Source organism: Homalodisca vitripennis, chromosome 1 (assembly GCF_021130785.1).
Source record: "Homalodisca vitripennis isolate AUS2020 chromosome 1, UT_GWSS_2.1, whole genome shotgun sequence".
In the NCBI taxonomy this organism is placed as follows: Eukaryota; Metazoa; Arthropoda; class Insecta; order Hemiptera; family Cicadellidae; genus Homalodisca; species Homalodisca vitripennis.
The window spans coordinates 80795840-80811787 of record NC_060207.1 but is presented as its reverse complement, the minus strand read 5'-3'; the positions used below and the strand labels follow the sequence as shown (position 1 = coordinate 80811787).

At 32.4% G+C, this 15948-nt stretch overlaps 1 protein-coding gene across 1 annotated transcript in view; it reads left to right on the top strand.

Annotated features, from left to right (window-relative positions):
- The first annotated feature begins 994 nt into the window (after positions 1-994).
- LOC124367727 (dynein axonemal heavy chain 2) overlaps positions 995-15948 on the top strand; it is a 184276-nt gene continuing 169322 nt past the window's right edge. The window contains exons 1-8 of the mRNA XM_046824842.1: positions 995-1338; positions 6195-6268; positions 9049-9406; positions 10039-10204; positions 11173-11377; positions 11584-11671; positions 12979-13092; positions 15475-15599. Coding sequence (XP_046680798.1) covers positions 1257-1338; positions 6195-6268; positions 9049-9406; positions 10039-10204; positions 11173-11377; positions 11584-11671; positions 12979-13092; positions 15475-15599 — 1212 coding nt within the window. The 5' untranslated portion in view covers positions 995-1256. The remainder of the gene's footprint in view (positions 1339-6194; positions 6269-9048; positions 9407-10038; positions 10205-11172; positions 11378-11583; positions 11672-12978; positions 13093-15474; positions 15600-15948) is intronic.

Below are 15948 nucleotides of genomic sequence, written 5' to 3'. Positions count from 1 at the left end.
TGTGTTAGTTATCATATATACGTAATAAATCAAAGTAAAACGTTGTTTTTGTGTTTTCCCCCTTTCTCCTCGTTTATCCTTTTCCCCCCCATCCCTTCGTTTTTTCTGTGGTTTTTCTTTCTTCCCCCCCTTCCCCTTCCCCCTCGTCCAGCCATCTCTATACGTAGGTTTTGATCCAGATCCTCGTGAGGATATGGCTTCATCGAAGGCTACCCAAGAGAAGAAGGGTGACCAGTGTTAGGAGTAAAAAAGCAAGAAATAGGAAATCCTGTCTTTCACTTTTCCCTGAAGCCATTCTGTTTTTCACATATGAGCCTTCGTTTTCTTGCGTTTTTTAATAGCTACCGCTATTACAGCGTATGCCTGCCAAAATCTTCAAACGTAGACATTGCCTTTAACTTCACATACGAATAAGAACTTAGAATGCACTTTTTCTCTCCAGCCACAAAACGAATAATAATAACTAAAAATATAATAAAATAATATAACGAATAATAACTACAAAGTAACACAACCTACGGCAAAACAGTCCGGGCGGAAAGACTGACCTACGGACAACCACGCCACCGACACGGCCCTGGGCGGTCCCGGGACCTTGCAGTCCGTACTGGACGTGGAACGATTTTTTTCAACAGTCCCACAGTCCACCGGTTCACGATGTTCTGACTGCAGTCAAGAACTGCAGTTCGAACTGTAAGTGGATGGGGGGCCTGTACCACACGGTGCTGTAATAATTGATACATAATCAACGCATAACAGCTAGTTCGCGTTGTTCATCATAAATATCATTCATGATTGCACCTGCCATTTAAAGTTTGTATTAAAATTATAATATAACTTGTACCTAACTTTAATATCTAAAAATTATTAACTTTCTATTGACGTTAACTATTGATAATGACCAATATAAACAAAGATGGAGGTGGGCGATATTGTACTGATAAAAGCGCCGAATATCGTTGCCATAGAAATGTAAACAACACGTTACCTTCCTTGTTTTGTGTTTGCTGCGATTATTAAGTATTTTACCTTTAGTGACAATTTACACTAAGCTGATTATACTGAGTAGTCTTGGTTGTTCGCTGTGAGAATGTATGATTATGTATTTTCTTTTATGAAAAACTGCATTATTTATAGAACAGCTGTATTTGTTATTTGAGCCATCTCAGTATTAAAGACATTTCTGATAAACATTAATTTCAACAATATTTGTGAATTATAGTTAAGACATTCTGAAGTGTTGAAACCTAATTACAATGGAGTCAGAAATAGCATCTGACCTTCCAAGTGGTACTGGAGGAGGCTCATCAGCTTCGGGCAGTGTAGTCGCAGAAGAAGGTGAGCATAAAATTATGTCAATAACCAATTAATATCACTTTCAGATTCAGTGAGTTGGTGATCACAGGCTTGTTTACTATAAAATGTAGGCTAAAATCCTGACTTGATGAATCTGAGCACACGCACAATGTATCAGTTACTATATATATATATATATATATATATATATATATATATATATATATATATATATATATATATATATAAGGTGTAAATTAAGTCCTGATGCCTGGATATATTCCAAGTGGAATGAGATATCTATATAACAATCTTCACCACACCTATTAAAATACTTGTTTTGGATTTGTTGAAGGATAAAAATATTTCTCCCCTTTTTCAAAGGGGGGTAGAGAGGGCTCACTTTAATTTTTCAAATTGCAACTCCTATCTTGTGACATGTCATTTTAAAGGTAAATTCAAGAGAAACAAGGGCATGAACACATCTCTATGACGATCCTAGCAAAAGTTATAGGCAAACAACCCCTTACATGTAAGGGTGTAAATTAAGTCCTGGATATATTCCAAACGGATTGAGATATCAATGTACTGCCTTCACCATACCTATTACATTATTTTGTTTGATTTCTTTTAGGGTAAAAGATTTCACTCCCCTTTTCAAAGGGGGGTAGAAGGGGATAATTTTAAATATTTAAATTGCAATCCTTATCTTGTGACGTCATTTTAAAGAACTATTCAACGGAAACACAATGACATGAACAAAACATCTTTATGACGAAACTAGCAAAGGTTATGGGCAAATAATCTCTTACATTGTAATGCCATCTAGAAAAAGACACCTCTTACCAAAACTATGCACACCAAAACCATTAGATACTACATAAATAGATAAGCTGGGTCCCTCAAAGTCTTACTAAACAATATTACGCATGCATTGTGTTGATATGCGCAAGACATGTCATTTTCCCTACAGATTATTATTTTTTGCGTTATTTGCCCATAACTTTTGCCAGAAATGGTGTAGAGGTGTTTTATCAGTGTCATTGTGTTTCTATTGAATAGATATTTAATATGACATGTCTCAAGATAGGGGTTTCAAATTGAAAATTTATAGTTACCCCCTTCTACCCTCCCTTTGAAAAGGGGGTGCATTTTTTTACCTTAAAAAATCGAAAAAAAAAGTAATTTAATAAGAATGGTGGAGATCGTATATTGGTGTCTCAATCCGTTTGGAATATATCCAAGTATTTCAGGAATTAGATGGAAGGGGCTATTTGCCCATAACTTTTGCTAGAATCAAGATAGGGGTTTCCATTTGAAAATTTAAAGTGATCCCACTACCCCCTTTGGAAAAGGGGAGGGGAAAATGTTTTTACCTTCCAAAAAGTATTTCATTAGGTATGGTGAAGATTGTAAATCGATATCTCAATACGGTTGGGATATATCCAGGCGTATCAGGACTTAATTTATACCCTGTATATACCACCCAATAAACCTGCTGGGGTAAAATACTTGTATAAGTAGACCTGGTTTTTATATCTAAATTATCGATATTTAATTATGATATCCATCATTAAAATCAACCAATAGTAATTAATTTGAATAATATCCAACTCATCTGTACCAACTGTACACACATTTTCATATTCTAAACACAATTTGTTGTATAAGTAACTTGTATTAAACAAAAGAAGATTGTTGAAATTAGAAAACTATACAAAATAGCACTAACATATTATTTACTGTTTCTTGCTCGGTTTCAAGATGTTTGTTTTGTTGTTATGGTTTCTTTATTATTCAAATGACATTTTGCCTGTCACCTGTCTTAAATTTTTGTTTGATTAAAGAATATGGTTTTTTTGATAATTTATGACATTACATAGTTTAAGCTATTTCTATTCATTTGAAACATACAACTTTAATTTATTATTTTATATTTGTTGATATCGATTGATAGTTTTGTTATTCTATATATATATATATATATATATATATATATATATATATATATATATATATATATATATATATATATGTCAAACTGTTGCTCTTTACACTATGTTTACCAACGAGCTTGATCAGATTGTAAACTTCCAAAGCTTCTATGAAATTATCATGCATGTTAGGTAACTTCAATTTACCTAACATAGACTTTACTGGACCTCCTCAGTTGTGAATTGGGCTGAATCCTCGCAGTCCTTCCGAAATATGGAGACCTTGTTTGTTTAAGCAACCAACAGTCCAATGATAAGGCTTCAGGGACAGGCTTGTATATTACTGAACCACTTGGACTTTTTCTGGGGTTCTTTGGCGTCCTTCAAAAGAGCTCTTATCACCTTGCAATGGAGTGTTGTGCAATGATGACATCGCCCTGCCACTGTTGATACTTATTTGTTTATTTTACTCTTGTTACTATTACATATCACTTATTTATTCAATAATATTAACTTATTGTTAACTTATATTATTAATTTGTAATGTTTTTGATCTGTTAAACATAAATGAAAATAAACAACCCTAGTTAGTAGTGGCAATCATTTTACTTCTACATAGCAAGCTGTTTGGATGGCCTGTTTAAAACAACTGGATTGTTTTTAATAGTAAACAATATATCCTGTAGTAATTTCAATGTTCATTATAGGCTACACCATTTTGAGGACTCCCAGGCACTACAGAAAACAAATAATTGTTATTTTCTATAACGATTTTGTTATTCTTGCTGCATATTATATAAAACTATGCTTGTTATTTAACATGAAATTACAATTTATTAAAAGTATATGAATTAAATAAATAATTATGTGGACCAGTGATTTAAGAAGTGGTCTTATATGAAATGGAAAGCTATATTCCATTACAATGAGTAAATTGAAATTATTTTGACTTAAAATCAAACTGGTTCCAATAAATACACTGTTCATGTAATATTTTCAATTGCAACTATACTTAGTAGACATGGATGTGGTATCACTATATCATTAATTGTTTTGCCAAGGTACAGCTTTTTCAGTTTTCTGAATGGTCCTACTATTTTTGCCATTTACTCTGTCTGACACAATTGTAAAAGAACAAAGTATATGTTTATTTAAATCATTAAATTCATTGTGAGCATGCATACATTTGTAAATTTAATCAAATAATAGTTGAATACACAGTGGGATACATGTAGTATTGTACATTTATTTTCAACTTAAACAGTAATTGACAGAATGGGACCTTGTGACACCCTAATATTTCTGATCATTCTGGAAGAGAATAAAAAGTAGTGATTGTTGCTGATGCTTAACTTTTTAAAATTTGATGTAAATAAAAAGGTATTAGTAAGTACCCTATAGTTGTAACTTTTATTTCTCTGGTCGAACTAGATACTACCTAACTTTAAAATGAATACAGAGTAGTTTCTAGTTCTTCAGTCTAGTTAATTATAATCTTATAATTTTAAGACTTAAGTTGAGCATACTTAACTTTTCTTGGCACTTGGCTTGTGCCAGATTTTTCGTTTATACATGTCATATGAACAATTTTACTGTATTTGAAAGAGTGCTCATAAGAAAATGTACTGTTACAATTTAATAATTATTAAAAAAAAAAGTTATAATTATATATATAAAAGTTAATAATTTGCAACCAATTGTCTGTAATCTAGTTGTAAAACCAAAATGAGGAGCCCTTAAGAGGTCAAGGAAAGTAAGGCGGGTCTTTTAATGTTACTTGATGAAAACCTTAAATACAACTTAAAGAAAGTTTCGAATTTCTTTAAGTTGTATACCTATCAATGGTATATATACAGAGTGTAACAAAAAGGTTGGGCTGACTATGCATTTTCAGATTTTATGTGTGATCCTAAACTAAAAACCAAGAATGACTTTTTTTCCAATTTCCACTTTGTTTAACCGCTAGCCACGATTTTGTATTTTTGTTAACAAATTATTATCTCTAAAACTAGTAATATAGTTAGCTGATTATTTTGCAACTGTGATTAGAAAACTTGAATAAATAAAATTATGATCAGAATTAAAATTCTGGAAATTAAATATTTTTCAAAAATGAAAAACTTTCCAAATAAAAACAATAATGTTTTAGCCTATCCCAAAATTATTACATGACAAAACTAAAAATTATGATTATGTTTGGTGTTTTTGGAAAATGATGACCTTTTATACTTGTAACACTTAACAGACCTGAGGAAGTAAGGCAAAACTCAGACAAAACTTTGTGAGACAGTAATGTAGGGTACTTATGGTATAACATTTTTATGTTCAAAAGGTATAATTATTATCCACTTAAACTGAAAAGTTATAAAACAAAAAATGCAACTCTAATATTTAATACCGTACTTAAGGTTATATGTTAATTTAATATAGACTGATATTTCTTTCTGATTTTAAATCTGCTGGAAATTAGAAAACAATTTTACTGACTAGGTTTGATATTTTTATTTTCTACATCTAAAAAGATTGTTGTGCTCTAAAAGCAGGTATACAACTCTTGAATACAGTGTGGTATATAAAAAATCAAATATCGTGCTCCTCCAAGGGGAATAAATAATTATTTGTAGTGGCAAACAAAAAAATTATTTTATTCAGACTCTTGCTACCAGTAAATCTCATAATTAATAAAAGCAAAAGTTAGTTGTATCTCGACTTTCAAGGTGTAAATTCCACGTTGATTCTACTCTAGTAGTATTATCTACCTAGTAAAATTCTAATTTTATTCCTGACTGGATAAGTTACTTCTATGCTCCAGTAATTAGAGTTAGCTCTTGTTTATTCACCTTACAAATAGTTATTGATAAGTCTAGGCAAGAGATTCTACTTTTAATCAATTTTGCCCAGTGTGGCACAGTTGAATGAGTGAACTCAATGGGGTTTAATGAATTCTTGAAATTATTGTTCCAGGAGATGCAGCAGAGTTCTTAGAAGATGATGAATCACAGGCTGACTTCCTATCAGCAGAAGAGATTGATTTACTGGTAGATTTTGTATTTATTCTCTTTAGAACAATTTTTAACCCTACAATGTTACAGTAATTTTGACAGTTTTGTTGATAAACATTTAAAAATCCATAAAAAATAAATGTTCAACACAAATTATATGGTATAGCATATCATGTCAGTCAGTATGAACTAGAATAATTTTAAAACATGGTACATACCTGACTAACTTTTTTTCAACAGCAGAAAACAAAAAAATCTTTAAAATACTTATTTGCATATTTTAAAGCAAATGGCTCTAATGTTATAAAAGATAGATTCAAACTTAAAAGGTTTGAAATTTTAATTGTTTCATAAGGAACAAAATGTTTCGTATGCATAAGTTCACTAAATCTAAACATTAATTATGTAAAAGTTATACATAATTAATACAAAGACTATGTGCAACCATTCTTTTGGCATGTTTCCTTAGTCTGAATCACACGTGATCTCATACAATATAAAATGAATCAAAAACAGCAAGGTCAAGTAAATTAAAAAAAATATTTTCTTTCCAATACTTCTTGGTAGGTCTGCTATAGGGCAGTTGATAAATGCTTTTATTGTACCAATTATCCACCCCCATTTGCAAATTATATTATATTATATAACTTAGTAGTACTTCAGGACACATTTTTAATCTGGGCTATGGGTCTTTTGTTATCGAGTATTCTTGAAGCATTCTTTAACTCATCTTTGTGTGCAGTGTTTCACTCTGAACTAGCACTGCATGCACTTCTAAATTTCTCACAGACTGAGTTGAAAAGAGCTTACTAATAACATGCTCAATCTTATCAGTGTTCATGTTTAGGCTGGGTAACAGATATCTAAGCATTTATGATACTCTATCCGAAATCTCGGAGATCTACATGAACATCATGTCATATCTTCTTCCTCTTGAAGTGCTTGCTCTTACTTTTGGTATAAATGTTCCTCTTGCATTCCGTTATTCCTAATAATCTTCTGTCCACATGGTTCACTCTCCCTTTCACCCTGTTTAGGACCCTATGCTGGCTTAGATGTCTCCAGCACAAGCGAGCGACCCTATATGGCCACCAGAATACTTCTTTTCTCCCTCACTGTCTTAACTTCTTGGACTTGTAGATGTTATAGGCCCCTCACAGAGAAAAAATTGGTTGCTTCCACCAGGTCTTCAGTTGTCCAGCATCTCATTCTTATCTGACTTGAGTATTTCCTAGAGTATTGTTTTATTATGTTCCAATCAGTAGAAGATGAACCCATAGAAGCCAGAGAAAGATTACTGTATAAAGACTGAGCTGCAAGTTGATATACTAGTGAGCCTAAAATATTGCACTCAGTTGCCTTTGTTGCAAATGCAACATCTAAAAATATCTGATTATAACCAAGCCTTTAAAAAGTGAACACACTCTCCTCGTTGATCTAAGGACATTGCAGTTGATCCAGTGCAATCCTACAACCTGTCACAGATCTTTGCCTTTCCTCGTTGATCAAGCAAGTTCTATTCTTATCACCATTTCAAGAATGTATTATCCTCTGGTGTATGTGTGAATCAATCACTAACCCAAAGCATTTATACTAAAATTATCAGAAACCTTGAAGTTACCATCAGTTATTGTTAAGGTTTTCTCCAGATTATTACTCTTTGTCTGAAAAAAATAGAATACATTCATTATCAGCCAATGTCTCCAAGAAGATTCATAGGAATCTGCTCATGTTTGCCTCTTATTCCACTGAACTGAGTTTAATTACATTTTTCTTAATTTCAGGCTCTGTGCTTTTAAGCCTAACCTTTGCTCAGATCTCTCCAAGCAGCCGAGAGAAATTCTTCCCATCTATAGGCTTGATTAAGAGTGCTCCTGGATGCATCTTAGCTGCCCTTCTTTTCTTATTGGTAATTGTCTGTGAAATGGATGGCATTGCTTTAAAACACATAATTTTGTTGGTCACAAATCATTGGTTTTTTTTATTTTCAGTTCTTCATGCTTTGTTGAGTAACACAGACATTCAGCAATTAACTGTGATGGAGAGGAAAAAGGCAAAGAAAGGTAGTATTACCATGGGAGTTTTTCAGGTGATACCATCATCTCTGCCCTTAGTATTATCTGGTATTTTTCCATTCTTTCATGCTGCTTCATAACAGGAATGGCTGTTCTCAATATAGAGGCTATCTGAGTGTCAAAATCATGCATTTTTAGTGTGATTTGGACTACTATATCAGCTGACCTTTTCACTTGGAATTTCTGCAATACACTCTTTGGTTAAATACCGGAGTCTGCAAGGTCTCATTGGGATCGAACAATATTCTTTCCTTGTGGGAGATATATTCTTCTGTTTTTGAGTGATCTCATGATTCTGTTCATAGGATCTCCTGGCAATATAACCAGTTTTGGTTGAATAGTAACTATAAATTTTACAATTTATTTGAAAACAATAATTTAACCTAATAGTAATATACTGATCTGCAAAAAAATTACCAATTATATGTTATACTAAAATAGTCATAACTAAATCTGATTTAGTCATGAATTTCAAGATATTTTATTAAATACGATTTGTTAATATTTAGTTTTCACTAAATAAAATCTGTGATTTTTGGACATAAAATAAAGTTTTACATTATACATAACAGTTGAAATATTTTGTTTTCAAGACATTTGTTTTTACAAAGTTCTAGGAATATAATGTGTCAGTCATTTAGGTTATAAATTGTTTTCAAATTTTATTTTGAGGGTGCTTTTTATAACTTTTAGGAAACTGATGTGATGCATTTTTGTGTGTAATAATGTATGTACTTTCAGGTAGAGAAAATTAAAAACTATACAACATTGTACGATTTGAGAATGGAAGATTTCGATGCTGAGGTTATTGAAATAATCAAGAAGTTTTTAACAACACCCAATGAGGACATCTTAACTATTTTCTATGATGAAGACACACTTGTAGCATCACTAGGTTTCCCAGAGATAGAGTTCGACGACATCATGTATTTCTTAAAAGAGGAGGACGAGAATGGAGCCATAAAACAGCTCACTTCGGAAAATTTCTCCACCTCCATCATGTTTGGTACAATGGATTCCCCAGTGGAGGGATCTATCCTGAGAATATTTGAGACTTTGTACTGTCCTATCTTTGTCAACACTACCACTTGGCCTGACAGTATCCTTCATATAGTACAGTTTTAATTGTTGGTTGAAAGTATTAACTTTTAAACACATCATGGTAAAGAAGAAATAATAACAGAATATGCCACAAACTTTCCTCCTTCACATATTGGAAAATAGTTGTAATCTTATGTTCTATCATACTTACTACCAGATATTTCTGGCAAGTCTACATTGAGACATTTAGATCTCAGTGTTATTGAGTGTTCCTTTATACAACTTAAAACTCTTTTAATTAATGACTACTCAAATCTTTTTAACAGGAACAAGAAATTATAAATTCATTCAAAACACAGAAATTTGAAGTGTAATTTTGAAATATGTGGCTTATAACCGAAGTACATGTTCTTTTCCTCATACCTATAATTTTATTTAAAGTTAGAAATGGTAAAATATAAAATTTGGAATTCATTATGGTAACAATATTAGTTATGTTTTATAAAGATTTGTAACATTAAAAATAATTAATTATTATAATAAATACAAAACAAGAATTTAATAGGGCCAGTCTATTATTTTAACATAGAGAAATCAATCTATTCAATATACTTAAATTGTGTTGTTCAGGTTAATAAAAATTAGTTTTAATACTATGCTAACCTAATGTTTTCCTTAATTCAAAAACAGGTGTGAAGGGTGACTTTTGTTCAAATCTAGACACATTTCTAAGTCACCTGACTGAGCTTAGATACAAGATAGCTGGCTTGACAGCCATCTATGTGCCTAGGGCTGCTGTCAACATCCCCTTCAATGTGGCAATCAGGGACAAGCGGTTTATCAGGAGAATAGAAGGGTATGCTCTGTGTTTGATACTTAACTTTGTAGTTAGTTATTATAAAATCAACAATTTAGTAGAAATTATGATCCCCATACTGCAAGACAACAATACATAATGTTTAAAATAATTATAGCATTCGCTTTTGTGTAATATTTTGTATCTCAGCTGTTATAACAACAAACATAACTTTTATTGCACAAATTCTGTTTTCAAATACTAAATTTTCCCATAAGAAATCTCCCAGACCTCCTAGAGGTTGCTGAGATGATTTCAATTTTTCAAAATAGTATAGTGTTGTATCCAGTTCTTGATTTTTAGAATTAGAGGTGGCAGAACTTTAACCTTCAGGGGTCTGGAGTACCTCCTTGACTACAGGGGTCCTTTAGAAATATTGAAGATATAATGTCTTAAAACTGCGATTTGATGCATATCTGAGGTACGGAAAATTTTCTCACCCAAACAAAAAGTGCTCATTGTTTTCAGTGGGAAAGGTATGGAAACTCAAATAAAGCACTAGTTGTATCACAGTTATTGAGCTGAAATATACTATTTAAAAACCTCAAAATGTTTAGAAATCCCTTCTGTGTTTATTGCAGTTTAGATATCTTATTAAGTTTCTCAGTTTCAAGGATTGTGAAGGTAACAGGATTTTTCCGGACATTTTCCATCATTCAGTGAACAAAAAATCAGTAACACTACGTTTCGAGATCTGAAATCTGATCTCTTCTTCAGGTAAAAACTAACTTAATACAGGGTGCAGGCAAAATGATCTGACGGTTTTCGCCACCGTGCTGTAGAGCGAGTAAGTGGTGGGGGGTGGTGGGGATAAGCGCGTTCGGGAGCCCACATGTGGACATTTTCAGTAGCCATGGAGCAGTGGTCGGCTGAGCATCGTGCGTTCTTGTTGATGTGTTTTTTAAAAGTGGCGATTCCTGCGTTGCTGTTCAGTGGCAGTTCCGTAGACGTTTTAATGTTGGTCCCAGAGGAAGAGTCCCAACTCGTAACACGATTATGTTATGGGTGAGTAACTTCAGAGCTACCGGTTCAGCCTTAAAACGTAAGTCGACTGAACGTCCAAAGTCAGCCCGGACACCAGAGAATATCGATCGAGTGAGAGAAGCGGTGGAAGCCAGTCCTCGGCGGCCGGCCCGTAAACAAGCTGCTGCTTTACGCATGTCTGACCGCTCGGTACGACGAATATTGCGTTTTGATCTGCATTTCCACTCATACAAGATGGCTATCGTCCAGTAGTTGAAGCCTACTGACTATGCAAATCGGCAAGCGTTTGCAGAGACAATGATTGATTTGACGACTGATGAAAAAATTGTCATGATGAGCGACGAGGCACATTTTCAACTGATTGGTTATGTGAATAACTCTGTCAAGAACTCCAGAGAAATCGTTTAGTGCGCCGGAGGATGTGGTTCCAGCAGGATGGGGCAACTTCACATACAGCCAATGAGGTGATGGACTTCTTGAGAAGTAAGTTTCGTGGCCGAGTCATATCACGTTTTTGGGGACATTGCATGGCCGGCTCACTCCCAAGATTTGTGATTTTTTCCTGTGGTGGTTCCTTAAAGCAAGAGTATCCACAAACAAACCCCGCACACTGGTCGAACTAAAAGAAGCCATAAGCTAAGAAATTTGCAAACCTGCCTCCTGCAATGTTAGAGAAGGTGTTCGACAGCTTCAGTGCAAGACTTGAAGAATGCTTGGCCAAAGAAGTACATCATTTGAAGGACGTTATCTTCAGGTCTTAAATGTGTGAAATAAGTTGTACTGATGTTATTTCCATTAATTTACATCAACATCCTTATGTAATAACCAATAAAATACTTTTATCACTTTTAATTTTTGTGTTTTTTTTTATTTTAAATACATCAGATCTTTTTGCCGCACCCTGTACATAATTACAAACTAGGTCAAAATAAACAAATCATACTAAAGTGTTGTGGCACGCTTAAGTCAGGAATCACAACCACCATGTTTCACCAACCAGATGAACTTCATCTAGCATGAAGCAATAATAATAAAAAAGGCCCATTCCTGCCCCCCCTCCTTTTTATTTCCGCCATCTTGTTTCTTTCTGCCGTGACAATTGCCATTTGCTATTAGCCTATGGTTAGTCATAGGTGGTTGGTTGAGGAATGCTGTGACCTGTACTCTGTAGTTCAGTTTTAATGATAAGTTTTGTGTATAGTTTTTTTATTAAGTGCTTGTTTTAGAGTTAGTGAAGTTGACACACAACATGGTGGTTGTGATTCGTGACTTAGGCGTGCTACAACCCCTAGATGCTAGAAAACTCTAGATATACCTTTTGTTGATTTGAAATACATGCGCCTATAGGGCTACACATGCTTCCGAAATTCCAATCTTAAACCTATGAATTTATGTTTAGCTTAAAACAGTTTATTACCAAAATATACGTGTTGCTCAGGCATTTATTCTCAATCGACTAACCGACTTAATAACAGCTGATTGGTTATAACACCCACTAACTTATTAATTGAACACAGCTTATTTCTATATGATGGCGTACAAATCTTCTAGATTAAAGTTTTCTGTGTTATTTTATACAATTGTATCACATTACAATAATATTTAAATAACATTAAATAACAATAACATTTAGTGTATTTTTCATGTATTTGGAAGATTAAACTTTGAGCACATTACAGTTTATATGCCAGAGTATTAATTACTGACAATTAAAGTACATTATTGTATTAAACAGTAAAAATAACACAAAAAATACCATCACAGGGTTATTTTAGCTTTTTATTTTTCAGACATTGTAATTGATTGGACTTGCCAGATCCAAGTAGCCCTAAATGATCAAGACCAGTCAAGACCATATAACATGTTTACACCCATTGATGAGTTTGAGTTCTGGAAGTATAGATGTGAGTTAATCATCTTTTCACTGTTATCTTATGGTATCTATTTTCTGTAGAATTGCTTATAACCAATTATAATAAGATGTATTTTTGAGTTTGGTGTATTGTTTGTCTCTAATTACCATTGACCAAGGTATTTTTTGACAAAATTAAAGCAATACACTCTCCTTCAGAAATAGTACACTAATTAATTGAAAATTCATGTTTAAAGTTATAGCTTGATGTCAATAATTGTTTCAATAACGAATCAGCCTTTACATATATAATGGGGACTTGAAGCAAGTCGGTCATATTGGATTGACAATCCAGCAAGAATTAGGTGCTTGGACTTTGAAACTTTTTATAAACACCGTTCTTAGGCAGCCTTAGAGTGTTGATAAAATTAATATTGAAATGTTGCAATCTTTTGGTCAGATTTGTTCTTGTATGAAGCATGCAATTAGAATAATAGTTTTTGTTTTTACTGTCAATTAATGTAATATAATATTTTAATGTGATCTTAATGATTGTTTTTCAAACTTTACATGAAAAAGTTATTTAGCTGACAATTTAAAAAGTTTTTTTGTTAGAGAAGTTTTGTCAGTGATAAAGTTTGAGATATGGATACATTCTACTGAAATTCTAGATTTTTTTTATGTCGGCTGGTTTTGATAAAACCGTTTTTTATTTGAGCGTAAATATATAGTCTTAATGAAAGGCTTACGCTGCCAAGCGCCATTTTACTGCAACAATTCAATTAAAACCTTTAGCACAAGACATTTGATATTGAAGTCTCTGATAGCGCAGATATGAGGCATGTAAAATCTATGGCATTATAATTCTAAGACTAAACGTCCTTAAAATGTAATAATAATTACAGGAATAGAAAACATTTACAAAAAAATTTGAAATTGAAGAAGTTTTTATACAAAAGGTATGAGGCTACCTCTGTACGTAATGAATAGAATACTGATTGTAGGTGAAACAATAGTGATTAATAATTATAAAACTATTAAATTTTTTATATCAGTATGTCGGTCTTTTATCACTTTGGGGAAAATGTGGAATGGAATATTTTACAATATATAATGATATATTATGATGATAAGAAGACATAATTTTTATAAAATATTCTTAATGGAGATATATACTGCCTTCATTTTTAATTTTATTAAATGAATACTTTCACATCATTTATATTTTTACATGCATAAAAAAATCAACAATGCTCAACCATGTCCTCCCTACCCAACCTGTTAAAGTTAATTTAAAATATGTAGATTGACAAACCAACAGATTTTAAAAGTAAACAATCAACATTCTCGTTAGTTTTAAAAAATACCAGTTTTCCCAAGTGCATTTTAAACAAAACATAACTCTATCATCCTACACAGTCTATAATTTTATAAATAAATTAAAAGGCATTATAAAAACAAGTTTGATTGAAACAATAAAAGGCAACAAAAGTTCATTTCACGAAGAAAACAGTATAGTTTCTGAATTAACATTTAATTTAAAGAGTAAAATTTTACCCAATGTTTGAATTTTTTTCATATAGCTATAGGAGTAGTGTTTAGTATGACTTAACACTTTTGTGAGGAGAGGCATGAGAACTAAAGCATTGTGATACATACATCAATCTAATTATAAGCATAGATGATAATAACACTGCCATGCATTGAATGCTAGTGTATCCACTATGGCACAGCAACACTCAACTAAGATGACTGACTCATGCGCTGTAGTCGCCATCATTGTTTGATTTGGGTTCTCAAGCCGTGCTTCAATCGAGGGTACGAGGTAACCCCTCCATTTTATTCTTTCCTCCCTGGTTTTGACTTATATATAAAAGTATTGACTCCAGATGAATTGGTTATTATATCAAGCTATGTTTGTTATGCAAAGTCCTTAGCTGTTTTAGTCTTCATAGAACTCATGAGCTAAGTGTAGGCAGCGATTTCAGAGTTAGCCTATTATACCTTATTGCATTATAAAGTTTTAAGTAGAAGGTGTTAAAATGAAATAATTTCTCATATATTAGTGCTTCTCTTACCACCAGTTTTACCCTCAAACTTTATCTTTATACTACATTTAATATATTTTGTTAAAATCTTTCCATGAAAGTTATTAATTTGTTAGATATTCCTAATGGGATAGCCATTGAAAATTACCAATGGTATCAGGTTAATTATCTAACTGACAAAAGTCTGGGTGTAAAGAAAAGCCTCAATGTATATGGGATTTAGAAAGGGTTTTACACATTGATTTTAAGGGTTAAAGTATAAGGTTTGGATTATGTTTCTCAGTTAAACCACTCAAATGTTATTTAACATTCTGAAAAGATTAATACCTAAAGATATCTCACCCTGGTTACATCTTTGAGTAACTCTAATTTGATACTTGTTACAGATGAGAACTTGTGTGGTATCAAAGCACAGTTAGAGAACGATGACCTAATTCGCATCACTCACATGTTGAAAGCAAATCAGTCTGCTCATATTGACAGATTTGAGGAAGTAATCAGTCATATTGAGGTATTAACAACTCCGTTCATCGGTTTTAATCTTTTATATTAAGATTTGTTTAATTTTTTTAAATCAAATGTGTTTCAATTTTTTTAAATGTAAGTATAAAAAAATGTTTTCAACCACTCTGTATAAAAGATTCCCATTTAATTACATATAAATCCATTTAATTTCAGATGCAAATTTGATGGAAGGAACCTAAAGTATTATTTCTTATTGTTATGTCACTTGCATATTTATTGTTTGCAATAAATAAATGTGTTTTTAAAGATTGACAATAATTATGGTGCTACAGTTTTACAGACTGGGAAGTTAGAACTTCTAAGTCTGTTTGTATATCACTGTGTGAACATATTTC